This window comes from Myodes glareolus, chromosome X (genome assembly GCF_982192425.1).
Source record: "Myodes glareolus chromosome X, mMyoGla1.1, whole genome shotgun sequence".
Taxonomy (NCBI): Eukaryota; Metazoa; Chordata; class Mammalia; order Rodentia; family Cricetidae; genus Myodes; species Myodes glareolus.
The window spans coordinates 49,048,996-49,076,693 of record NC_142053.1 but is presented as its reverse complement, the minus strand read 5'-3'; the positions used below and the strand labels follow the sequence as shown (position 1 = coordinate 49,076,693).

Sequence of the window (27,698 nt, the reverse complement as noted above, 5' to 3'; positions counted from 1 at the left end):
GTATATCCATGTTGATTGGCTTTTGTACTTGTGTGTGTGAAGTGTGGCTTCTCCGAATTAAATTTGGCCTGGTCCTTTTAAGGCAAGTACTGTACCAGCTAAACTATATCTCCAGCCCCAACAGTAACTGGCTTTAAAGGTAGCTATGACTAAGTGATAAGAATGATCAAACTAAGTTTGATAGCAGTTAAGCTGGATTTTGTACTACTTACACATACATTTTCATCGTAATGCCTACTAGTAGGCTAGACCTTGACGACTGAGGAATTTGTCGTATGGCCATCATAAAATTGAACTACACTACCAATTCTGGCTTCTTCCAACCTTGAGAACCAGTTTTTAAAACTTCCCACTGTACCCCTGGATTGTCCCTCTTTTGTTTTTATTTTTAAAGTCAAATCACTTTAAATTTCATTAAAAATAGCAAACTAATAGAGAAGAGCAAAAAAAAAAAAACCAGCACTTAAACCAAACTGTCTTGTGTTCTTCTCTTCCTCTCTCTCCTTGCTTCGAATTCAGTTTTCTTTATAGCAGGGACAATGGCAATGCCTACCTCATAGGGCAGGTTGTTAAGACCCTAGTTTATAGATAAACCTTATCTGGTAATCTTATCTACCAGAGTATAGGTAAAATTCAGAAGCTAAACAAAGTGTCACTGACCAACAAATATAAACCCTGCAGGGAACTTGCACTGACACCCCCAAGTGCTCTCTGGAAGCCTGTTTTACTCTTTCTATAGACCCAAGCTCAATTGTCTCTTCTCAGCCAACAGCAGTGGAGAAGCATAAATTGCAGAGGAGAGCTGATTCTGTGAGCATCAAGTTAAGCAAGAATCTTCCTTCTTCAAGGAAAATTGTCCAGTGTTATATATATATATGTTTTAATGAATTAGGCTGATCCATGAGATCTATTCCAGTTTCAACGATATATGATTTAAGTACAAATTATAACAGCCTGGGGACAGATAATATTACTGTTATATTAAATAATGGTTTACAAAGATAACCCACTGTCAGTAACAAATCATGATTAGTAAGTATATCTTAGTTATGAAAATAGGACACTATTAAATATGCATACACTTTTGTCTGTGGAATAAGAAGGAAAATGACTAAAGATGAAATGTTTTTAATATTACAGAGATAGAACAGATTATTTATTCATTTGCTTCACATAGTCCACTAGAGCAAAAATTATGTGTTAAATATCTAATGGAATAAACCTAATAGTTTCTGGATAGTTTTTCCACTTAATTTATTTTTAGTGAGATGAGCACACACATGCCACAACATGGAAGCCAGAGAACAACACTGTGGATTTGGCTCCATCCCTCCATCTTTACAGGGGAACTGGATCCTGACTCAGATTGTCAGACGTCAGTAGCGAGTGTTTTTTTTTTTTTTTTGCACCGAGTCATCTTGCTGCCCAACTGGAATATATTTAATCAGTGTTTAATATGTACATTGTACAGAAATAAAACACTATGTACAGATTGTTTTAAAATATTCTAATTTTGTGCTGAAGTGTGTTTTATGTTCCCTATGGAGCACAAAGCTGATTGCGTGGCTGTATGTACCAGGAAGGCTTTTTTGAAATAAGGACTTAGCTAAGCATATTTGACTAGGTTAAATGTGATATGTCTGCTACTAAAAGGTTAACAAAATGACTCACGAATAGAGCACCTGCCATGTAACTGTGAAGACCTGAGTTCAAATCTCCAGGGTCCAGGTAAAGCCATACAGAGTAGTGCAAGCATCTGTAATCCCAACTCTCCTGTAGGAAAATATGGGAAGAGACAGGTGAATTCCCGAAGCTCAAAAGTCGCCTAGCTTGGAATATGCAGTGGAGAAAAGCAGCAAGAGACCCCATCTGGATCAAGGTGGAAGGTGAAGACTGAAACCCTAGGTTGTCCTTTGATGTCCACAGTATGTCACAGCATGTGTGCACTTGTACTGACAGATTAACGTATGTGCACATACAGTGTATACATATAAAACACAAAGATTAAAAGCTACTTACATAAACATGGTTAAAATTTATTATTTGTGTAAAGCAAGTTTTCCAGTAAATTTTACTAGTGTGAAGCATGTGACTTCCTAACCATCCCATAACTAAAACTGTTGCTATCATGAATTAAAAGATTCTTTCCACTCCAAAATAAAAAAAGATTCTTAGTTTAGAGAGAGAGTTAGGTGTTTTGACTGACTCTTCAGGAAAAATGAAGAACTAGATAGAAGTTAAAATTCAAGTGACAGGAGCTGATGAGACGACATAGAGGGTTGTAAAAACAGTTGTTGTCAGGCCAGATAACCTGAGTGCTGTGTCCAGGGACCACACGTTGGGGAAGGAAAGAACAGACTGCCACAGTTTTCCTTTGACCTCCACTCATGTGAATGTGCTCACACACACATACACATGAACACACACATATGCACACCAAATAAATATTGCAAACAAAAGTGACGGAACATTTGCTTTCCCTCGGGAAAACTATGTAGGGGCAACATATGAACTGGATCTTGAGGGATAGATACATAGGCAAATGGATAAGGGAGTAGTGATCAGAATGCCTGCAGGGAACTTGAGGGTGAGAGGACAGAAAAAAAATAGGGTTAATGAAAAGGGAATGACAACAAATGGTCCCATGTGATTGAATCTGAGTGTGCGTGGTGCAGGGATGTAAGGGAGATACACCAAACTAGACGACTCGATTGAGACCATGTCATATAAGGTTTTACACCCTACACCAAGGAGTAAGACTTGAGTAGTAGAAAGTAAGTAAAAACGGTTGAGCTGGACATACTGATGCATGCCAGAAAACCAAACAGGAGGATACATTCTGATGAAACTCTAAGGGGATATCTTTAAAGTTATTGGACTTGAAGGGTTCTTGGTAAGGTGAACGTTAAGGATCCCGGATACAGGGAAAACAGTTAGGTTATGGAAGTACAACAAGAATTATGAAAGCAGCGTGAGTATGAAAACGTGTTTTGAAAATGGGAGACAGCAAGAAAGTAAGAGCTACGTGGCTGATCTGATAGTTGAGCACTAAAGTGTTGGAGAGGATGCTGCTGCTACTAAAGCGTGTGGCCTGAAGAGTTGTGGTGCCTTTAACTGTGATTTGGAACCCTCTGGCCAAGGAGTCGTTTTCAGAAAGGCGCAAGGCACTGGGGGAAGAAGAGATATAATAATGCCTAGGGTATATAAAAAACAAAACATTTATGGGGCTGGGGAGAAGGCTTAGTTGGTAAAGTTCTTGATTTGCAATCCTAGCACTGGAGAAGCAGAAATAGGAGGATGCTTGCTTGCTGGCCAGCCCACCTAACTCAATTGGCAAGTTCTAGGTTCAGTGGGAGGACTTGTCTCAAAGAATAAGGGGGAAGAGGGAAAGAAACAGAGAAAGGCAATTTTACCTTGAACCCGGCCTCTCCATACATATACACACAAGCACATACACCCAACACAAACACACACACACACACACTACAAAAAGAGAAATGTCTTTTATATTATTGGAAGTGTAATTCAGTCTGTTTCATCATTAGACTATATAAAGTATGTATGAATATGAATTGTGGGGATAGAAACGCAACCTTGTTTCTGTTGCATACAGAATGTACATTCTTGACTGTGTTTTTAAATATAATACTTTTAAATACAGTGACTAGTCTAAGTAGCCACTTCTGGTACTGAGTCTGTAGCTTCTAAGAGAAAAAAAACTATTTCCACTGCTCAGAAACTTATTAGAAAGCCTCATCTATGGTGTAAAAAGAAATCTTTCAAAGGGCAATATATGCCAGACTTGACTTTTCAAATTATCTGTGCTGTTAAATATTATGCACATTACAAGATCACATTATGTAACTGATAAAAACTTTACAGCCAGATGTTTTCCTAAGAGATGGCAAAAGGAAAAAGACAAAGAAGTCTGTGTTTCATTTCACAGTTAGAATTTAAGCAAAGGTAAATACCAAAAACAAACAAAAAAAAACTAAGCAGGTTTCCTGCTAAGTTACCAGTTCTTAAACCCATATGGGAAATTTGGGTCCTATGTTTGTTTTAGACGAAGATACAGAAACTGCTCTCTACATTTTCTACTCCCTTCACTTCCGGTATCTTTGGAGATTTTCGTCCATGCAAATAGACCGTGAGTCATTCTCTTGGACTGAGTGGTGACACATTTGTCAGTGGGAGTCGTAAGAGTTTAGCTCTCATGGTAAACAGTTCTCTTGGAGCTTCGGCTCTCCGTAGTGCTTGCTGGACTGGAGAGGCGGTTTAGTGGTTAAGAGCACCTGTAGCTTTTCCAGAGGACCCAGACTTCGTTCCCAGACACATAGTGCTTTGTAACTCCCTGGAACTCCAGTTCCAGTGGATCTGACAGCCTCCTCTGCACTGCAGCAGGCACATTGTGTACATAAAGGTAGTCACAGAAACACTCAGATGCATAAAGTAAAGCCATGAAGGGATCTGTAGTGATACCTTTTGCAGATATTAGGAAAGATATTAGGAAAGGATATTAGGATAAGACCCAGTGTGCTGTGACTTATTTCTATGTGGCCTAATCCTTTGCAGTCTTTTGCTAGGAGGAGCTTTAAATTTCAAGGATTGTTTGGGATTTAAAAAAAATCCACAATATATACCACCAGTGAAGATTTTTTTACTCGTAATCATTGAAAGTGACAATATTATTTCAGTATTGTCCATTTGTGTTTAAATTCTAGTCTAAAGGTCTTTTAGAGTCTTATTTGTGGGTGGTTGTTTATTCCAGGCTGGAGTTTGATCATTAACCTTGAGTAGTACCTTAACCTAGCTAGTATCAATAGGAGGTTTCTGTGGTTGGCAATACATTAGCACTCAAAGAACCCCCCCCCCCCTTTTTTTTTTTTTTTGCTTAAGATCGTTCATCCTGGGTCATAAAAACTAGGAGGATTATAAACCTTGATAAACCTTGGAATGGCTTGAACAATAAGACATTCTTCCAACATTGAGAAAGATGTGGTTTATCTTGCTTTTCTAGCCAAATGTGTTTGGGAGAAGAAAGGAGACTGTTACAGATGTGAAACCTTTAGTAACAATCGTAGTCTAAGTTCAGCTGTGTCCTTAACTGGTGCTACATAGAAACAAATACCTCTATCCCTTCTCTGTGTTGTCGTCCTTGCAACAGACAGGCCTGTGTAGAAAAACTTAGAGCTCTTGGAACAAAATGTCTGTCTGTCTGCCTGCCTGCCTCCTGTCTGCTTTCTTTCTGTTTTCCTTTCTTGTAATAAATGTTAGTTGGATGAAGGTGTATTCCTTTTCTACTGTTATTCTTTTCTTCCTTACTTTGCTTCATAGTGCATTCATTGGTACCAAATATTATTCCCTTACACCATTTCATACGTGTATATAATGAACTTCGTAATGGCCTACCTATTGCCCGCTCTTGCTGCATATTCTCCTTTCACGGGTTTGCCTCTCATTCCCAAGCAGTTTGTGCAAATTTGATATTCTCTTTGAAGATAATGAAATAAACATCATTAATATGTGTATGGGCTGTAAAACATTTTATGTACATTTTTTGTCTCAGATCCCTATCTTGTTATATAAATCTTTATATATATTAGTATGAGGTACATATGATAATCTGCCTCTTTATACATTAAAAAGAATGCATCTAAGTATTTTAATATTCCTTAGGAGGTAAGTTCTATCATCTACCAGCCAGTGGACTATTTGTTATTAAGAAAGCCTTCATGAAATTTGCATATTGGGGTGCTTTCTCAGGTCTGTATTTCTAGCTACTCAGGAGGCTGAGACAGGAGGACCTGAGTTCCAGGCTTGCCTGGGAATCAGAGTGAAACCTTATCTCAAAAAAAAAAAAAAAATGCAAACTCGGCCCCAGAAGTAATGCTGTTGAATTATTGGTAATTTTGTGTGTGATGTTTTCCTTTAAACTATGAGCTCCATAGATCCATGACTAAATCTTGTACATGGTTATAACCCTTACGACTTTTGAATATGTAGTAGGTACTTAATAACGTTAATTGAATTATCGTACATCTTTTTGTATCATTATGTCTCATTTTAAATGTTTTAAATCATCTGTTAAAATTGGATTTTTATATTAATGATCTCAAACTAAAACTGAATTCATTTCCTTTCACAGGTGCGGAAAACATTGTTGCAATCATGATTGGCAATCTAAAAGGAACAAAAATTCTGCAATCTATTCAAAGAGGCATACAAGTAACAATGGTCATCGAAGTAGGAAAAAAGCATGGCCCATGGGTCAATCATTATTCAATTTTCTTTGTTTCCGTGTCCTTTTTTATTATTACGGCAGCAACTGTGGGCTACTTTATCTTTTATTCTGCTCGAAGATTACGGAATGCAAGAGCTCAAAGTAGGAAGCAGGTTTGTAAAGATCCCTTTTCCCAATTTTAAAATGCTTTGACTGTTTCAATTATATTTTTGGTTTCATGTATATGAATATAATTACTAGACAAGGTCTATGCATATGTTTTATGAAATCTAGTCGTTCTAAAAGTATATCAACTTCCATCGTCTCAAGTTCTATATTCTGCCAAAGAAGTTAATCCTGATTGATTAAGTCTTTTAACACCTAAGGGAGCACAGCCAACATTTATTTGTAAGTGACTGTAAATACATATGTTGCTATAAATGAACTGTTTTTTAAATTATAAAAACATTTCATACTCAAAGAAAAAAGAGAAATTATGAAGTTCAGATGAAGAATTCTTCATAAAACCAATATAACTGTTGTAACTGCCTGAACGTAAATATGTGCGTACGTGCCTGTGTGTGTGTGTGTGTGTGCGCGTGCGTGCAAACGAGAGAGAGAGAGAGAGAGAGAGAGAGAGAGAGAGAGAGAGAGAGAGAGAGGGAGTGGAGCTAAAAGGAAAAAATGCTAAATTCCACAACAATGTAGGTTTTATTACAATTATTTATTGTGTATGTGGGTGAGGGAAGCTCATAGCATTCGTATGCATATGGAGGTCAGAGGACAACTTCCCAAAGTCTGTACTCTCCTTCCAACATGTGAGTTCCAGGAATTTAACTCATGTTGGGATTAGATGCCACTAATCCCAACTTCCTAAGCCATTTTACCAGCCCAAGGAAGGTTTTAAAAATCTAATTGTTCATGAAACAGTGTTAAAACTCCAAACGTACTCATGTTCATATTTTTAGCATGTTTTGACATTAATGCTTTAGTGTGGAAATGATAGAACTAAACACCCAATGTCTTATAGAACAAAAGTATCTATGATTATTTATCCCCTATCCTGTCATCTTTAAACCGTCTTCACCCCTTTCATATCCTCACTTAGATTCTGTGGCCATCCATGCGCACCTGTCTTCAGCTCTCTTGGGCCTTCCCTGTCTTTGTTATAGAGTTGTCCTTTTGGCATCCATAAGGTTTGGTTTTAGGGTCTTCTGTTGTATACTTAAATCCATGGGTGCTCAAATCTCTTATGTAAAATGCTACAGTATTTATATATTACTTCTGCATATACATATACTTGAAATCATGTCTAGATTACTTATAATAACTGATAGACTGTTTATGCTATGCAATAAGTCTTATGCTATGTTCTATAGGGAATGACTCTCAGAAAAACAGCTTTCACATATCTAGGAGAGATGCAGTCTTTTTATTCTGAATATTTTCAGTCCAGGATTTGCTAAATCCATACACTTGGAGCCTGGGCAGAGTAGACCATTAAAACTGCCTATTAATTAAAGGTTTCCTTGGCTATCTACTTTCTTGCATTCTTTGTTTATAAGTTTTGCAACTTAGGTCCCCAACACATGCTTCAACCTCACTGTCTGATTATATCTGATTCTACCAAGAAAATGGAAGCAATCCAAAGAGTAGTTCTACACTGCTCCCTGTCTGTATCTGTGTTTAGATCCTGCTCCCCTTCCCTGCCTTCTCTTTCTCCAGGTGTTTTCAGCGGCAGCCAACATTCCCTGGCATTCAGGCTCTTTCTGTCTTTTGTATGCTCAAGGCTATCACTCCAGCTTTTGTCCTTTCTACCTGCTTCTAGCCATGTTTCCCTTTCCTCTGGTTTTTTTCTAATCAACACAAGCACAAGGCAGTATTGCACCCATTTTCAATGGAATTTCTATTGTCCCTAGGCCAGAAACTATCGAGCTATTCTTCTCCCTCCCCTCATTTCCCACATAGCCTTCAAGAACAAATGATAATGGTTTTATGATCAGTATACACCCAGATTATAATTATTTAACTACTTCCATTTCTCCTTCTTCCCTGCTCTGTGCCACCATCATTGTTTACCCTTCCCTTCAAGGTTTCTCAGTGTAGCAGCCAAGTGTCATGTCTGCTCTCAGGTGATCTTGTGGTAGAAGCACAAAAAGGGGGTTTTATATAATCTGAGAAGTCCCTCAAAGGCAATGAAGTTCTGGCCACTTCAGGAACTAATTCTCCAAAAAGCAAAGAAGACCTCAGTGTATTTAGGACTGGAAACAACAGATTTCTTGATTCACAATAGATGACAAGTTTAAATTTTATTATAAAAACCTATATAAAAAGTAGGTGCCATTATATAGTAATACATTGTGATTATTGGAATGTTTAGGATGAATTGATGTCTGTCCTCTTCGGTGAAGGAGCTTATCACAATGGTGGCAGGTCCAGCATGTTACTAGCTATGATTGGAAGGATGTTTAGCATTCCTATCCCAGGTCACTCAGTAAATTCACACTGTGTTAATATTTGACATTTGATTATCATGCAGTTTTTTATCTCTGGGATTGAGAAAAATGCTAGCATGTATGATTAACTATTCAAAGGTTATAGTCACAACCATGAGAGTGGTTTGTGTGTGTCAAAGGTAGAATCTGTGTTTCTGTATTTTAAGTGCTACGATAAATCTATAAACCCCTTTACCAAGTAATAAGGTTTATTCCTAGCTTTTAAACAACAGAAATAAATTATTCACAATTACAATTCTGGAGGCATGAGCAAAGGGTTTGTAAAGAACTTTTGCCTGGTGTTGCACAAGCTTCATTGCACATTTAAGCCTAATCCCATCTTTCATTTAAGCCATTTTCATAGATTATAATATATTTTATGAAAGTTAACCTCTGTAGAATAATTTCTCAAGAACAGCATTAAAGCTTCTCATCTGTTACAGAAGGCTTTTGGAAAATCCGCTTTTACTGTTTATTGGATTTTATCCCCTTTCTCCTTTGAGGATAAAAGGATTAACTATATGAGCAATAGTCACTTTTGCTTATAAAGATTCGAGTGCTGCAATGTTACCTATATATGTGGTTTTCATACATTCAAATTTGTTTGCAAAATGCTTCATGTGCATGTTTACAACTTTAGTTCGACATTTGTCACGTTTTCTGCTTTGTCCTGGTAGAAATGTTGATGAAACTATATTATGGGACTTTCCCTCTGTTAGAATATTAGCGAAGACTGGGCATGGTGGCCCATGCCTTTAATTCCAGCAGAAACAGGTGGATCTCTGTGAGTTCAAAACCAGCCCTGCTATATAGTGAGTTCTCCAAAGTGAGACCCTGTCACTAAAAACCAAAACAAAAGAATATTAGGGAAGATTATGTATCTAGTGATATCTTCCTTCTGAAGATTATGAATCATATTACTAAATATTACACAAATTGATGATGGTATAAGTTTTGATAATTACTCAGATGAGCCCTCTGGTGTAATTTATTTATATGGTCAAGAAGATGTTAAAGAGCACACATTGTCCTGGTTCTGTAGGTGGGAAACTTCTAAACACCCTGAAAAACACCAGTGAGTTATAAATGAAAATAACATACTAAGCATAGTAAATTGGATTTGTTTCTATTTGAAACGACATTGATAAATAATAAAGAAGACTATGAGAAATGTTGTGACACAGTTACACTAAATACTAAACTACTCGTGGCAATGACCACTGTAACACTATAGAATACAGTACCCAACATTTGGAGGGAGGTATAGTGTATACATGCTGACATTACCTAAGGCAGCTGATACTCGATGACAGCTTACACTGGATTAAATACTGTTAAATGAAACAAATGAGGGTACTTGGTAAAATAGGAACTAGAATAGGTATAGCAAGAAAAGCTGGATTTGCGCTTATGTTTTAAAAGATCATTTTCAAGATTATAATTAATTATATCATTTTCCCTCACCAAACCCTCCCATGTAGTTCCCCTTTCTCTTCTTCAAATTCATGGCCTCTTTAATTGTTGTTACATATGTATGCACACACACATACACAAACACACACACACACACAACACACACACAACTCTCAGCATCTCTTAGTCCTTTGTGTAGGGTCGAGGCCTCACAGGCGTTCCCCTTTTCCTATTAGTATGCTATTGGTGTCAGCCTTATACATTTACCCTTAATGAAAAGTGATTTTAAGAAGACTAAGATGTAGTAATTAAAATAGATAGGAAGGAATCATTTCAAGAACAAGAGAAAAATGGAATCCCTGTAGCATGTAATGAGCCTTGATAAAATATTCACACAAATCAGAGCGGTTGATATGTTCAGGAAACATGATAGAAGAGGAGCCACAAGATAGGAAGGACTGTGAAAAGCCATCTGCTGGGTTTCATACAATCCTGGCAGGAATGAACTCATGACAACTGCAACTTCTTGTCCTGAGCATGTACAAGACTGGCCCTTCCTATCCCTGATGAACTGTTGTTGGCTATTGATAGATTTGGAGGAGTGGAGAGTCATTGTCTTCAGTTGCATACCCAGTGATAAGCCCACCAGGTTCCAGTGGATAATTCCAAACCAACAGTCATGCAGATATCCATGGTTAAACTCACTGGTTCACAAAACAAGACAAAAAGACATGAATGTGGGAAAGAGGATTGACAGATTTGAGAGGAGATAAGGGAGGGTGTGGGGAAAGGGTAATCAGAATATCCTATACACATTCATGAAATTGTCAAAGAACAAATTTAATTAATAAGCAATAACTAAAGAAATGGCTATTTTGAGAAGAAAAGCATGTCACAATAAAGCCCATTAAATTTTACAGGCATATGTAGTAATAAAAATAAGACTAGGTATGAGGATAGAAATAATTTTAATGATAGCCATGTACTCTGTAATGGAGGGAGTTAACCATGCTGTACAATAGTTAATGGGAACCTGTAACTATGTAGTAATGTGAATTAAGATAGATGATGCCCTTTGTCCGAACTAACATGGACCCTAAATTTCTCCATAATACTAGAAATTCTGTGCTACCTCCTGGTTTATTTGATAGCTAAACCAAACTGTATCATGACGATATGAGTTCTGAGAATGTAGTTTAGTGGTAGAGCATTTCTCTACCATGTGCTTATGGGTTCAATCTAATGCACAAACACAAGCACACATTTATAGGATGGGGATATGTCTCCATTGATAAACTGCTTGTTTTACAAACGTTAAGGCCTGAATTAGACCCCCAGTACTCATAAAAAGCGCCAAGTATGTCAGGGCTTGACTATAATCCCAGTGCTGGGGGGGAGGGGGAAGAAACAGGAGGAGCCAAGCTTTACTGGCCAGACAACCTAGCCAAATTTGTGAGCTCTAGGTCAGTGAGTGACTTTGTCTCAAAAAATAAGATGAGCAAAACTAGACATGCTAACATGGAAGGGGAAAATTTCATAGACGTCTACCCCTTGACAAAGAGTTAGGAAATACTGAGAGCAGGAGAAACAGCCTTCCCCAGAGATGAGCACCCTAATTGTTTATCCAATACCAAGTGCCAGCCCTGAAATCATATGCATGTAAGTCACACTAACTGAACCGAGCAGTTGTATTTATATATTTAGGCATATATATGTAACAATAACAAAAGAAAATGGCCATGAAATTAAGGAGGAGTGGGCTGGGATTCAAGGAAGACATTGGAGGGAAGGAAAAAGAATTGGAAAATGATATAATTATTGAAAAAGAACAGACAAAAATAAGAAGAAAGATACCTGGTGTTAACCTCTGGTCTCCACACATACATATACACACATAATAAAATACTCATGCTGTAATATGGTGTCATACAGGTATTGTTGGTAAGACTCAACTCTTGTGTGTAAACAGATCATATAATAGTCAAATATAGTGGGAGAGTCAACTAAAACTTCCTCAAGATGTAATCCCAGTGGATAGTGACTTCTCTGAAAAAGAATTAAAGTTACATAATTTCTTACTGTGTTAGGTCACTCTGAACAAGGGTATTACAAAGTTCAGATAGCCATAGATCAAGGAGTAAATGGATAATGAAACTGGTTAAGCAATAAAGTATATTTGTGATAGTCTTATTGATGGTTGAATTGGTTCCTTGGGCTTCTTTCTATCTCTTGTTGGCTTCTGCACCTACTAGATGTATTTGTTGTCATTACAGACTGTGTGTGTGTGTGTGTGTGTGTGTGTGTTGAAAATATACAAATGCTGCACTATGCTAATATAAATATTATACTATATAATAACTGAATCTATAAATATCAACTGAATACTACTTAATGTAATTATATGCTTATATCATGACATAATATGGATATAATACCATATATAAAAACTTAGAATTGATTATAGTAAATCCCAAATGAAGTATTTATACATAAATACTTTTCTAATAGGTACTACACAAGGTTTTTTGTTAAAAGATTTTGATCAAAGACAATGTGAATAGATTGTAAGCAAGAGGTAACAGAGCAGAACTAGTAGCTTACTCCTTGAATGTTCCCAAGTTAACCATGATTGGACATTAGCCAACTCTAGGAATGTGGCCCTCAAAGTGTCCTTTATGTTAGTGATTGATGTATTGTTAGATACGGCTGGAGCAATGAACCATGTTGTACCAGTTTTTCAAGATTGCTTTGCATAACAGTCTAGCTAGATGATATGCACCTGGTTTCATTGTCTGGGTCCTGCCTTTCAGACAACATGAGCAAATTGCAAGCAGAATGAACCAAGAGACCAGCCCTTTCCACTCCTACCATTTGAGTCTGGGACTTCAATAATCAAATTAGTTCCCTAGGTAGAAATATGCAACTGATCTCCCTATAGCTTGCTGTTAGAAATAGCAACACAGTGTGCTCTCAGATGAAGAAGGGCTGAACTGTATTAGTATCTTAAAATTTGTGCTTGGATGCGGTATGTTGCTGCCTCATGCCTGTAATCTCAGAACTTGAAGGTTGAGGCAAGAGGGACACTGAATATCTGAAGCCAACCTGGCTACATAGTGGGTTTCAGACAAGCCTGGGCTACAATGTGAGACCCTGTCTCAAAAATGCCTTTGAATATAAACTATTGTGAACATTATCTGGAATATTTCCAATTATGGAAAATTTTCTCTATTAGTTAAATTAACTGAAAAATCCATTATCTGCCTACATTTTGTACCATTATTTTTCTATCAAATCTATCATCTATCTACCTATACATATCTTTATACACATACATTTGTGTATATTTGTGGTTGATGTGTTTACATGTATTGGTCTGTTCTTGCCTAAATTTGAGAATTATTCTGGGTCTGTTACAAAACCGTGAGAATTTTGGCTCTTATATGGAGTAAGTTAAACAAATACTTGTCTAAACGAGGCCTATCTTCACAGTCTTCTGACTTTCTCTTAGATCAAAAGAAAACTCATATAATGGGTCTCAGAATTTTAATATATTCATATACTCTAATTTTACACTAGTTTTACTGGTTTTTTTTAGACTGGGTTTCACTGTTGCTGACATGTTTTTGTTTGATTGGTTTGGTTTTGCCACTGTTACAAAGGACTTGATAAAACTTAAAGTAGGAAAATTTTATTATGGTTTATGGATTTGAGATTTCATTTCATAATTTCTTAGTCCCTGCCACTTTGGGCCAGGTAAAGCATCATAGCGGACCATATAGCAAGATTATTCTCCTGTTATGGTCATGGAGACAAAAGCTGATAGGAAAGGGTTGGTTCCCAGCATCCCCTTCAAGGGTCCACCCTCAATACTTGAATTTCCCTTCACTCAGACCCACCTTCCTCCATGTTCTATCACAGCCTGACAACAACACCCGTGGAAGATGAGCCTTGGAGAACATTTAAGTCACAAACCATAATAGTTACCCAAGGTGCTGATGAACTTTTGACACAGACAATTCTTTCATCTCTGTTTTCCACGATGGTTGGGACTACAGCCAGGCATAACCATACACAGATCATGTCACTAATTCTCTCCCCAACTTTATTATTGCATGATTGGCAAATAAAATGATATCCAAAAATGTTCCCTGTGCTGATTTGTTATGGTGTACATTGTGAAATGATTACCATAGCCAATTGATTAAACCCGTCCTTACCACAGCAGTGCATGTATGCAGTGTGTGTGCGCAGCATACAGTTTGGTATAGTGAGGTCACTTAAGAACTGCTCTCCTAGCAAATTCCAAGTAAATGAATTTGAATAGCACAATTCCAGAATTTTCTTCTCTTTGTGAAAAGTTAATCTCATAGAAGCAGAGATCGGGACAGCAGTTACCCTTTGAGAGAAGGGGAAATGTTTGCTAGAGGCTAGAGTCTATTCAAAAGTACATGTTTACAGGCATAACATGGTTTCTAAGCATGCTGATTATGCTTCTTTGAAAAGGCTACATAATCTTAGTTGTATCATATCCATTTGTCAATTTTCCTTTTCTTCATAGTTTTTTCTTGCTGTCCAGTTCCTTATACTGTCAATCGTGGCCATTGTTATCCCTGTCTCCAGTCTATTTAGAGACATGGGAACCTGTTTGTTTGCTTCTCCCCTCCAATAAGGAATACATTTTTAAAAAGTTGCTCCTCCCTCCTTTTTTTCTTTATTTTTTACTTTTTATTTTTATTTTTTTGTTTTTGTCTTTTGAGGCAGGGTTTGTCTCTGGAGCAACTCTGGCTGTCCTGGAACTTGCTCAGTAGACCAGGCTGTCCTCAAACTCACAGAGATCCACCTGCCTCTGCCTCCCAAGTGCTGAGATTAAAGGCATGCACTGACACTGCATAGCCTGCTTCTTTATTTTTTATTGCTTTTATTGAGCTATACATTTTTATTTGCTCCTTTCCCTTCCCTCCCTCTCTCCTTCTACCCTCTCCCGTGACTCCCCACGCTCCCAATTTACGCAGAAGATCTTGTATTTTTCTCCTTCCTATGTAGATCCATGTATTTCTTTCTTAAGGTCTGCTTCTTTACTTTTTAATTGAAGAAAAATCTTTCATAATGTGGGAATTCCTTTTTTCAAGTATTGTGCATAAGTTTTCATTGAGCAAGGCAAATTCTCATATGCCTAGATTGCCACTTAGCACAGACATTGTGTTTGCTCACAGGAATATATCCCAGGAAAAAAGTCCTCTCACTATATATATTCTTTTTAAAAATTAAGCATCGTTTTTATAAACTCTAAGCCAAGATCATAATTTTTTTTACTTTCATTTTTGGAAAACGTTCTTATTTTTAGCTTTTAATGAAGTGTTTGTTTTTTTAAAGGCAGTGACTTATGTGCAGAAAAATCTAGTTTGTTTGTGCTAACTGCTTTCTTGGTTTTGTGTACTCTATCCCCATTAAGTAATTAGTTTAACTATAGAAGTGATGATGTTTATATATATTTCAGTTACACTGAAGGTTAAATACCCTGTGACCAAAACCCAGACTGACAAATCACAAGGTTGGCATATGTTTTACCTAATTTGGCATGAATGTACAAATGAACTAAATAGAATACCTTGTGTTCCTTGCAATTTTAAATTGAAAATTTTAATAAATAATAATTGCTCTGACTTTATTTTCAGCTCCTTCCTTCATGTCAAGTTGGAAATTCTCAGAACCAAAACAGCAACAATAAACCCCAAACTGTACAGCTGATATCTTCAGTTTCTGACACTGTCAAAGCTTTGATTGGTTTGAAAAATGTCATCAAGCATCTGTTAAGAAAATTGGCATACGCACAAAAAGCAGTATTTTTTATCTTCAATTTTCAACTCTATTGTCAAATATTCTTAAACCAGATATGACTGAGGATTGAAGAAGAGGGGAGGCTGTTAGTATAATATGCCTATTTAAACCGCTTCTCAAATCACAATGTAGAGCAATTTAGAAACAATTTCAAGACTGAATAATAGCTGACTTGGAGGGCTCCCTCCCCTGTTTCTTTCCTTTATCTTCTTCATAAGGAATGCGAAGCCTTTTAAAGGCTTCTTCTCTAGCACACAATGGAGGCAGTGTCTTGCAGTGGAGGGATCGCCGGCTTTAAAGTCAGGTACAAGCTGGGGTGGAAGTGAATCAGCCCTGCAACTAGCCACCTGCCTGGACTTTAGTCAAGACTCACAACCCACTTGACTTGTCTATAAAGCATGGATATTAAAATACCTATTTCACAAGTTGGTTAATGATTATCCGTGATGACACAGGTAAAAATCTTTGGGCTGAACCTGATACATCCTAGGAGCCTGCTAAATGTTCTTTAAAGTTTTCTTTTCCCAGATGTACTGGAAAAGAGGCTTTTAATAGGGAAAGCCGAGAAATGTCCTGTTTGAGAAAGTGGCAAAAGTGTTTAGATTTTTAAATTAAATATACTCTTCAGTGAGCAACCACTATGGGAATCTTTAAAAACTTACTATTAAGGCCCAGTCCTCCAGCTACTAGCTGTCTAGTGGGAGAAAGATAAAGGAATAATAAATTCAATTATGGTGCATCGAACTCTCTTTTAAAACTATTTTTATTACTTTCCTGAAAATCTCATACAATGTATTTTTAAGACATTCGCCCTACAAACCTCTTTGTAATCGCTCCCAGATCCACCCCACTCTCCCCACTCCCTGTGAACTTTGTGTTATTTTTTCAATCCAGTTTGTGCTGCCTGTATATCACGGGCATGGAACTGCCCACTAGAGCAGTGGTTCTCAACTTGTGGGTCGTCCAAAGACCCTTTCACATGGATCGCAAATCAGATATCCTGCATGTCGGATATTTACATTACAATTCATACCAGTAGCAAAAATTGCAGCTATGAAGGAGCAATGAAATAATTGTGTGATTGACGGGTCACTGCAGCCTGAGGAACTGTTTTCAGAGCTGCAGCGTTAGGAAGGTTGAGAACCACTGCACCGGAGTGTGGGTCAGCTACCAGGAGCCACACCCTTAAAGGAAATTGACCTTCCCTCTCCCAGCACCCATCAACTGTAACTAGCTCCTTAATTAGGCCTGGGAATTTGCAAAGCCCCTCCCTCCGTGCAGGAATGTTGGCTGGTTTGATCTTGTGCAGGCAACCACAGCCGCTATGAGTTCATGAGTTCAGTGGTCTTCTCAGGCCCAGAAGACATTTCGTGTGAGCCATCCCTGACCTCTAGCTTTTACGGTCTTCCTGCTGTATCCTTTGAGAGCGGTCTCTGAGTTTTGACGGGTGTGATACTGATGTTCCATCTGTGGTTGAGCACTCCCCTGATACTTACTTATTCTTTGTATTTTGACCATTTGTGAGTTTTCGCATTTACCACCATCCACTACACGAAGGAACTTCTCTGGTGAAGGCTGAGAACTATATAAAATACTCATTTTTTATGGGATAAATGATAAATTACTATTCGAACCAGCATGCTGTCTTTAGATGTTGTAGATCTTCAACAATCAAGTTTCTTGTTTAATAACTTGGCACTTGCAGTTTGGTCGTGTGTGTGTGTGTGTGTGTGTGTGTGTGTGTGTGTGTGTGTGTATGTATGTATGTAGTTCACCCCATCGCCTCTTTTTAGCTTGGTATTAATACCAGCTCTTTTGTTTCCTGGGAATAGATTCATACATGGCATATAACTTTGCCTTTGGGCCTAAAACTCAAATTAACTTGTATTATTACAATGGTAGGGTAGCTGCAGTAAAGAAGATTACTTGTTTGGCATTCATTACGAGTAAATGTATAAACACCACCATTGGGCTGATAATAGATTGAATTGAACATTTAGGGATGAGGAATCCAAAAATGCAGACTTGAGAGCTTGTTTGGAAGTTCTATCAGGACAGCACAGCTACTCAAATACCCGTGATGAAGGAATGTTCCTGCTCTATAGGGGAAGGTTGTCTTCTTCAACCAAGCATGAAAGTCTGGGTGACCTACACGTGGAGGGGTAAGGTTGAAAGGGGACACCGACCTAGTCAGCCAGCTTAGCTGAGTCAACCGCGGAGATGAGTAGGGTGACAGATATTGTAACCAGATCACCCTCCCATTCCAGAGTATGGACACTTAATCAAATAAACATGCCAGGGAAATACCACTTCCTAATGAGTATATTTCTCCAACTGCCTACAGAGCTTGTCGCTTAAACCTCAATCAGAAATACTTTAAGGACAAATAACAAAAGAATTAACAAAGATATATTTCTGGGTTTATTATAGTCCTTTCTCTCATTGGCTCTGCTTCCCTTTGCATTTTTTTCTCGGTGTCTGAGTAGCTCCTGATCTACGTGATAAGAAAGTGCCCAGGCCTAGAAACCTGAGCCATGGCCAGGCCTGTGGGTCCTAGCTGTTCGGTGAAAGGAAAACAGTTTAACAGACCATAGGCTCAAAAAACTGAACAACTATCAGAAAACTGCTGAATTCTGGACGGTTTTCTTGGGCTAGACTCCGGGAATATAAAGATCAAGTTCTATTATTCTTCTAGCCTTTACTAGGACTTTCATCGGTGCCCTCATGAGTTATTTCCACTGATCTGTATTTACTGGTTAAGTAGCCACCGGAGAGGGATGTTTGCTAGTCCTGTGACAGAAGAAAAAATAGTTTGGCTAGTGATTTGTTAGCTTTAAGTCAAATACCTTTCAAAAATGGTATGTAGGATATATCATGCGGCATCGAGGACATTATTTACATACCCATACTATGGATTATTTCCTTCCAAAATATATTTATCAGAAATATTTATAGACATGTTACCTATACCCAGTGTTATTTATTTATAAGTAATAGTTTATAGTTTCATTTAGTCAATATCTTATTGAGTATCTATATATGTCAGGCACTGTGTTAGAAGTTTTATTTGTATTATATCTAATTTTCATGTAACGTGTCAGCTGAAGACCCTACTAGGGACCAGACCCTGCATGGGGAGGGGTGTATCTTCATTCTCATTATGAACTCTGGTTGAACAGCTATTGTTTGCTGAATTTCTGGTAAGTTTATTCATTTTACAATTCAAAATAAGATTGTGTATTGTGCCTTGCTGCAACGCTATTGAGTCAACACAGCACCTGCCCTGATGTGAAACCTACCTCAACTTCATTTTAAACATTTGATATAGTCACCGGAGACATTCTTATCTAGAATACAGACTTTTTTTTCTCAAAGAAAAAGGAGGATTTATTTGTGCCATTAATTTTCCTGGGGCCAGGTCAAATTGCATAGAAGAAAGACAGCCTCTCAACGATTCTATTCTTTATCAACCGTTCTGAACTTAGAGCATCATCCCACTTCATATGCTTTAGTCCTTGTTCCTGGGCTTTAGTTGACATTGAATATCCAGACTCATCTAGATATGTGCTCAATGAGACAACTTGGAATCTGTCCTTCTTCCTAGACAATGGTGGTTATTAGCAGCACGTTTTCCTAATACGGAATATTATAAGGTTGTTATTATCTACATTTCATAGAAAAGTAGGTAAGATCGATAATTCAATGACTTAGTATTATTCTTTATTCAGTGACAAATTCAGATTTTGAATCTAGGTCCATTTGAATTCAAACCCTGTGCACTTTTGTTTGAACAGGGCCCATTTCAGAAAAGAAATTGGAGAAGGTATACTTTAAGGTCCTCTGAGCCTTAGAAATAGGAAAATTGCTTCAAAAATTCATAGTATCTGAATCCATTTGGGAGAGAGGCATACTGTTTTTTACAATTATGGTCCCAGGGGTGCTATTTTTAAAAGTAGAGAAACATAGTATGTAAGTTTCAGTAATTTGGGGGATTTAAGGTCTACTCAACATGAGGAGACTAATGTTTGGTACTATAAATCTGGCCAAGAACCCAGGGGGTGGACATATTACATATTACTAGTATTACCCAGGGGGTGGACATATTTCATATTACTAGTATTCTGCTAAATGGACATAACATCAAACTGCCTTCCAGATTCCTATGTGTAAACTCATAGATTAGTGCAATTTTCAGTCCTCATCAAGGAAGTGTCTCTGTGCAGTGCATAGGCATTAACTCTGAAACTCACAACTGATCGATGTATAGAGAACAAGTGTCGGTGGGGTACTCAACCGTAAATGGGACATCCTGCATCACACTGCCTGACCCCAAGGCTCAGAGAATATCTTAGAAGAGGGAGCAGAAAACTTTTAAGAGCCAGATGTTGTTGGAAAGGATAAGGGCAAAACAGTATCTTCCGGACATTATAGGACCACTGGACTCATGAGCTTATAACAACTGTGATCAACTCACCGAGACTTGTACAAGATCAAACCAGTCAGCATTAGGACAGGAAGGAGGAGGGGCTGGAAGCGTCCACGCCTAGTTGAACTATTAACAGTTGATGGGTACTTGGAACGGAAAGTCAGTTTTAGTTTAGTGTGTAGCCCTGGTGGACAGCAGTTCACAACCTGTGGGTTGCTACCCCTTTTGGATCGCCTATCAGGTGTCCTGCATATAAGATGTATACATTACAGTTCATAACAGTAGCAAAATAACACGTATGAAGTAGCAACAAAAATAATTCGATGGTCGGGGTTCAACACAGCATGAAGAACTGCTTTAAAGGTGGAAGAAGGGTGAGAGCCACTGCTCTAGTGGATGACTGCACACAGCCGGGAATACAGGCAACTTACAACTTACTCAGTGGGCTAGAAGAACAACGTTTAGTAACTTGGAAGATCCTGCTTGATATCAGATAAATGAGATATATAATATGGTTAATTAATTTGTGTGTGTGTGCGCGCGCGTGTGTGTGTGTGTGTGCGCGCGCACGCACGCGCGTGTCAAGAAGCTATTTGTAATTGATACCTGCTGGGAAAGAGAAAAGCCAGTTTTTTCCACTGGCGTGTCACTGAGTATGTCAGCCACACTCAAGGGCAGGCCCCATACCCAGGAGTAGCGAGCTAAACCAAAACAGATTCTGGTTTTTGTTTTGTTTTGTGCATTTTTCTTTGTTTTGGTATTTTTGCCTTATGGCACTTTTGGACTAACTTTTGGTGTTTTGTTTTGCTTTGTTTTGTGGAGGGAGGGAGGAAAGGGAAGAGTGAGAACACAAAGTTGGATGGATACGGAGGTGGGGAGGAGGATCTGAGAGAAGTTAAAAGAAAGAATATGATCAAAATATATTGTATAAATTGGTTTAATTAAAAATTTGCATGTGTGCATGCATACATTTGCACATGTTTGAAGAGTCAAAGGTCTTCCTCAATTGCCCTCCCACTTCCTTGCTGAGCCAGAGTTTTTCATTGAGACTGGAGCTCACTGAATCAGCCTGACTGACTGGCTAGCAAAGCTTGGTGATCTTCTTGTCCCTGCCTCCCCAATGCTGGGATTAGAGTTACACACTATTGAAAGCTATTCAGGGGTGTGACCCTGGTAGGCCCCGGTGGGTGGGAGACCGCCTCAGGTGGGAGACTGACAGATATGCCACGTGGACAGAGCTTGGGTCTAGAATTTATTTAGTGGGTATTGGGAATGATATAGGAGTGATGGGTTATAGAGGGGAGGGGAGAACGGGAGAGAGAGAGGGAGAAGGGAGGGGACAGAGAGCGAGGAAAGAGAGGGGAGAGAGAAGAAAGAAGGGGGTAAGAGGAAAGGGAGAGAGTCAGTAGTTACCTCATCAGAAGAGGCTAGTGGGGGGGGGAGGCAGGAGATCAGCTTGCCTCTGGGGTGGGGGTGGGGCTTTAAGTGACAGGGTACCCAGGTGACAGGGAAGGTCAGCAACTATGGTGCCTAGCTTTTCTGTGGGTATTGGGCATCAAACTTAGAGCTTTATGCTTGCGTAACAAGGACTTTACCAACTGAGCCATCTCCCCAGCCGCAGATTTTAATCTCTAATTTTTATTTGGATAGTAACTTTTATCAATTACTATTAAATTGCTATACCTTCTTATCATACTTCTTTTAAAAACATGTCTTCTAATATCTGTTTTTATTACAGAGACAGTTAAAGGCAGATGCTAAAAAAGCTATTGGAAGGCTTCAGCTGCGCACTTTGAAACAAGGAGACAAGGTACTTTTATTACTTTTAAAGCAAAGCTACCAGGACATTCTTTAAATGCCCTCTCCAACTGTCTTTTTGTTAGCATTGATATACCTCACTGAGTATTGAAATTCTATTCAGTATTGCAATTAGACTATACAATGGCTCCCAACTGTTCCTGGGTACTAATCGCTGGCACCTGTAAATGTTACAATATCTGGCAGAAAGAAATTATAGATGTGGCAAGTTAAAGAGGGAGATCATCCAGGATTATTTAGACAAACCCTAAATACAACCAGAATCCAGATAAGCTGGAGTAAAGGTGCAGGTGTGACTGCCATTCATAGCAGGGTTGCAATGGGATAAAAAATGTGGAATGATTCAAGGAAGAGGCCATGAGATGGAATGCAGGAATGCTCCAGAAACTAGAAAAGGCAATGACAGGTATTTTCCCTGAAGCCTCCAGAAGGAATGTAGAACGGCCAACACCTCAGTTACTTCGGATCTCCACAAAAAGTAAGGAGCCATGCCAATGTAAGCCATCAAAGGATGGTAATTTGCAACAGCAATGATAGAAAACTAAAATCATGCTTCAGTACAATTTCGAATGTCCATTTGAGATTTAGGACAGTTGAAAATCTATTGATGGCAAAAAACATCCCAAAAAACCTGCAGGACATACTGAAATAAAGATTTATCACTTATAACACCATCAGAAGCATTACGTTCTTAAATATAAATATTCAAAATGTGAGCAAGATTTATATGGTAAAAGTTGTACAGAACCAGTGAAAGAAGTCACAGGGTCTGGCAATTATAGCTCAGTGGTGGAGCACTTACCTAGCATCCTCGAGGCTTTTGAGTTCAATCACAAATATGGAGAAAATATAAAAGAAAATAGAAAGAAATGGAGATATATGTCATGTTTGTGGATTGGAAACTTCATTGTTAAGGTGTCAGTTCATCTTAAACTAACCTATGAATTAGCTCCTCAACAAGAATCTTCATGAGATAGCATTACGTATTAGAAAAGCCCAAGAACCAGGATAATCCAAACAATTTGGATGCATAAGAATGTACAAGCTGAATGTGCTACGTTACCACTCTAAAGACAATGGGACCTGCGAGAACTGTCAGATGAATAAAGTTCCCATGAGTTCAAGCTGTATACAATTGCAATAAGAAGCCACATGTAGCAAAAGCATATTTTTCCATAGAGGCATATAAACATGAATTGAATGAGATCAGCGAGCAAGCTGAAGTAAACCCATTCCTGCCCACTACACCTGGGAGGAGCCTGTAGACACATTCCAGGAACAATTCAGTGTTCTGAAGAAACTAAGGTCACAAGACTCTTGTTTTCTTGGAGTTTTCTCGCAAGCACTCAGAATTCTCACATGACTTCATTCCTAGACCATGTTCTGAGAGTGTTATACATGCCTTCAATTCCAGCATCCAGAAAACTGAGATAAAAGGGCTGTAAGTTCAAGTTCAGCCTGGGCTACATAGAAAGACCCTGTCTTAATATAGGGAGGATAAAAAAAAAACTTCAAATAGTAGTTCACATCCCCCCAATTTTCAGGGTTATTTCAAGGCTGTATCTGTGGGAGTATAGAAATGTTAGATCCATAAATGAATGAAACAGTATAGAATCCAGAAATGCACCAACAGACATGTGGCCGATTTATTTATTTATTTATTTTGAAGATCCAAAGGCAATAAAGCAAGGAGAATTCTCAGTAGTAATTGAGTATATGACTTAGTTAAGGTTTCTATTGCTGTGCTTAAAACACCATGATCAGAAGCAACCTGTGGAGGACAGGGTTTATTTAGGTTTACAGTTCTATATCACAGTCTATCACTGAGGGAAGTCAAGGCAGGAACTCAAACAGCGCAAGAACCTGGAGGCAATAACTGATGCCGAGGTCATGGAGGAGTGCTTCTTTCAGGTTCAGTCCCTCATGGTTTGCTCAACATGCTTTCTTTAACACCCAGGAACACCAGCCCAGGGTGGCACTACCTGCAGTGAGCTGTGCCCTCCTATATCACCCATCAATCAAGAAGGTGCCCCACAGGCCAATCTGGTGGAAGTATTTTCTCAATTGAGATTCCTTCTTCCAAAATGACACTTATGTCAAGTTGATATAAAACAAACATAGGGCTGAGAAGTATACAAAAGAATACTCAATGTCACTGGTCATTAGAGAAATACAAAATCAGAACCACTTGTGTTACCAGTTTTGGAGCCCATTCCCTATGGTGGGATGCCTTGCTCAGCCTTGATGCAGTTGGGAGGGACTTGGTCCTGCCTCAACTTAATGTACCAGACTTTGTTGACTCCCCATGGGAGGCCTTACCCTTTTGGAGGAGTGGATAGAGGGGGCAGGTGGCGTAGAAGCAGGAGTAGGGGAGGGAGGGGAAACTGGTGATATGTAAAATAAATAAAAATTAAAAAAAAACTAGCCAGCATAGTATTCATTTTTAAAATACCTCCATTATCCATACAGTGTAAAAATTATCTCAAAAGAGTATAGGTATAAATATACAGTCTATAACTATTGATTTTTTTTGACTTTTGGAGAGGGGGTTTCTTTGTGGTTTTGGAGCCTGTCCTGGAACTCGCTCTGTAGACCAGGCTGGCCTCAAACTCACAGAGATTCGCCTGCCTCTGTGAGTGCTGGGATTAAAGACGTGTGCTACCACCACCACCAAGCAACTATTGATTCTTTAGAAGTCTTTGGGAGAAAAATAATTGAGATGTGGGTGGGATACATTAATAGCTTTTATGCATAACACCAAAACACAAGTCCACAGAGCAAACATAGAATTTGACTGTCAGAGTTTAAGAATTTCTGTTTTAAGAAGGGGGTCTGGCAAGATGACTCATAGAAGGTTCAATTCCTGACACTTACAAGGTGGCCCACAACCATCTGTAACTCCAGTTCCAGGGGATCTGATGCCCTCTTCTGGCTTCTGCAGGCATCAGACATACACATGGTACACAGACCTAAAAGAAGGTAAAACTTACATACACATAAAGTAAAGTAAAATAAAATGAAAGTGAAAAGATTTCTATTGTTGCTAGCCATGGTGGAACACATCTTTTAACCCCAAAATTTGGAGGCATAGGTGTCTTTGAGAGTGAGACCAACCTGGTCTACATAGCAAATTCCCAGACATAATGAGACCCTGTATCAACTAAATAAACAAATATTTTTTTATTTGAAAAATAATTTGAAAGACATTTTTTAAGAAAGGGAAACACAAGGTACAGTCTTAGAAAAAAATATTTGCAAATTGCATATTTATTAAATGACTGCACTTAGAATATTAAAAAAAACTCTTGTCTCGACAACAGGAGCAGCAAAATAAAAATAAAGACACAAACCTGTGATAGGGAAGCAGAAAGGAGGTTATGGGAGAGGGGTATAACAGTACAAGAAGGGGCAGGAGAAGTTGGAGAATATGAGGGGGGAGAATCAGCAACAACACAATAAACTGAAAATTCCACGGTGTGGAGGCTGGAGAGATGAGTCAGTGGCTAAGAGCAGAGGACCCAGGTTCAAATTCCAGTAAGCACATGGTGACTGACAATCATCTGAAGCTCCAGTCCCAGGAGAGTCAATGCCCTCTTCTGGCCTGTGAAGGCACTGCATGCATGTGGTGTACAGGCATGCATTCAGGCACTTATACACACAAAATAACAAATGAAATAAAAATAAAAGTACTATAATGAAACTTAATACTCTATGTGCTAATTATTTTGAATAAATATGGGCTGAAGAGATGGTTCAGAGTTTAGGAATATTTGCTGCTCTTATACAAGTCCTGGGTTCAATTCCCAGCTCCCATTTGGTGGCTCACAACAATAAAAATATTTTGAAAATTAATATAGTAAGTATGCTAAATATACATACATTAATCAAATGAACATATGGCTGAGAAGTATACAAAAGAATACTCGATGTCACTAGTCATTTGGAAAATACAAAATTAGAACCAAATGTGTTACCAGTACACATTCATTAGGGTGGCTAAGACCTGATGAATATGTACAACCTCTTGAATTCTTACATATCTTCTGGTGCCAATACTAAATGATTATGTCTACCCTGCAAAACAGAGTAACAATCCCTTATGATGTTAAAAATGCATTTACCATACTAGATATTCACTGTAAAGAAAGGAAACTCCTATATCCCCATTAAATTCCTAAACGTAGTTATTAGTAATTCTTTCCAAACTGGAAAGAATCTGAATTCCCATCACCTGATAAATAGATAACCTGTGGAATATTCATGCCATGGAATACAATTTAGTAATAAAAGTGTTAGCAAGTCCTTCTGCTACCTACAATAACATACATATGTGACTACCAAAGACTTTATAATTATGAAGGAAGCAAGACTCAGAAGTTAGATGGTACATAATTCCATTTATTAGGCATTAGTTTTTAAAGCCTAAGGTATAGGGATTGAAAACATAACAGTGGTAGACAGAGGTTGGGAATGAGAGAGAGGAAGGCTTAGTTACTAAGGGAATATGGATTGGGGGTCATGTCACTATTCTATATCTTGATTATTGTGGGCATTAGATTACTACATGTTTTTAAGAACATGCAAGACTGTAAAAATGACTGAGGTTTGCTATATGTAAATTATACCTTACTTTTTTAGAGAAAACATAGCTATGAAAATATACAGATGGCTTTCTATAAATTCTCAAGACAGGAAAAAGAGTTGATGTCAGTACTACATGATTTAATTTGTTCTTTCTTCATTTTGTAGACTTTGTTATTTTGCCTCTTCCAAAGGTCAATGAATTGAAATCACCCACTGCAACTTCATAGCTGCATCCTCAGTAATGTTTCTCTTTGTATAAAAATTTCTAGGTGTTAACTGCATGTGCAAATGCTGGTCCAGCTCTGAGGTTTAATTTGCTTTTTCTTGTTTGAGTAACAGTAACTATTTGTTCATAGGAAATTGGCCCTGATGGAGATAGCTGTGCTGTGTGTATTGAGCTCTATAAACCAAATGATTTGGTGCGCATCCTAACCTGCAAGTAAGTTTCATCTTCTTTCATATCCATAAAAATAACATCCTTAAAATTGGCATGATGAAGAAAAACTGTTTTGAATGCTTCCAAATTGATATAGCACTAAAATTGAATTATAGTTTCCAAAGTCCAGTACAATTTGTTCTCAACAGTTTGTTTTTCCTGCAGGAAACTGAGAAACCTAGTCATCAGTGTGTGTGTGTGTGTGTGTTGTGTGTTGTGTGTTTAGTACTTGCTTATTTATTTTAAACTCATTTTAACATTTCTATTGAGAAAACATAAGCTCAACTTAGTGGCCTACTTTGAAGTCTTTACTCTTTAGATTTTAAGACACAATTCCTCTCCAGAAGGTTAGTCTTAGCTTGTCTTCTCAGCTGTTAAATAGCGCTGTTCTCAGAGCTCCTTTCATTGCCTGGAGCATCGGTACCGTGTCGTACTCAGTACTTTATCATTCTGTTACCGAGAATGATA

The 27,698-nt window shown here is 38.2% G+C and overlaps 1 protein-coding gene across 2 annotated transcripts in view; it reads left to right on the top strand.

Annotated features, from left to right (window-relative positions):
• Rnf128 (ring finger protein 128) overlaps positions 1 to 27,698 on the top strand; it is a 103,131-nt gene that overhangs the window by 66,523 nt on the left and 8,910 nt on the right. For both annotated transcript variants that reach the window (XM_048428495.3, XM_048428494.3), the window contains exons 2-4: positions 6,146 to 6,393; positions 22,131 to 22,202; positions 27,151 to 27,233. In XM_048428495.3, coding sequence (XP_048284452.1) covers positions 6,146 to 6,393; positions 22,131 to 22,202; positions 27,151 to 27,233 — 403 coding nt within the window. The remainder of the gene's footprint in view (positions 1 to 6,145; positions 6,394 to 22,130; positions 22,203 to 27,150; positions 27,234 to 27,698) is intronic.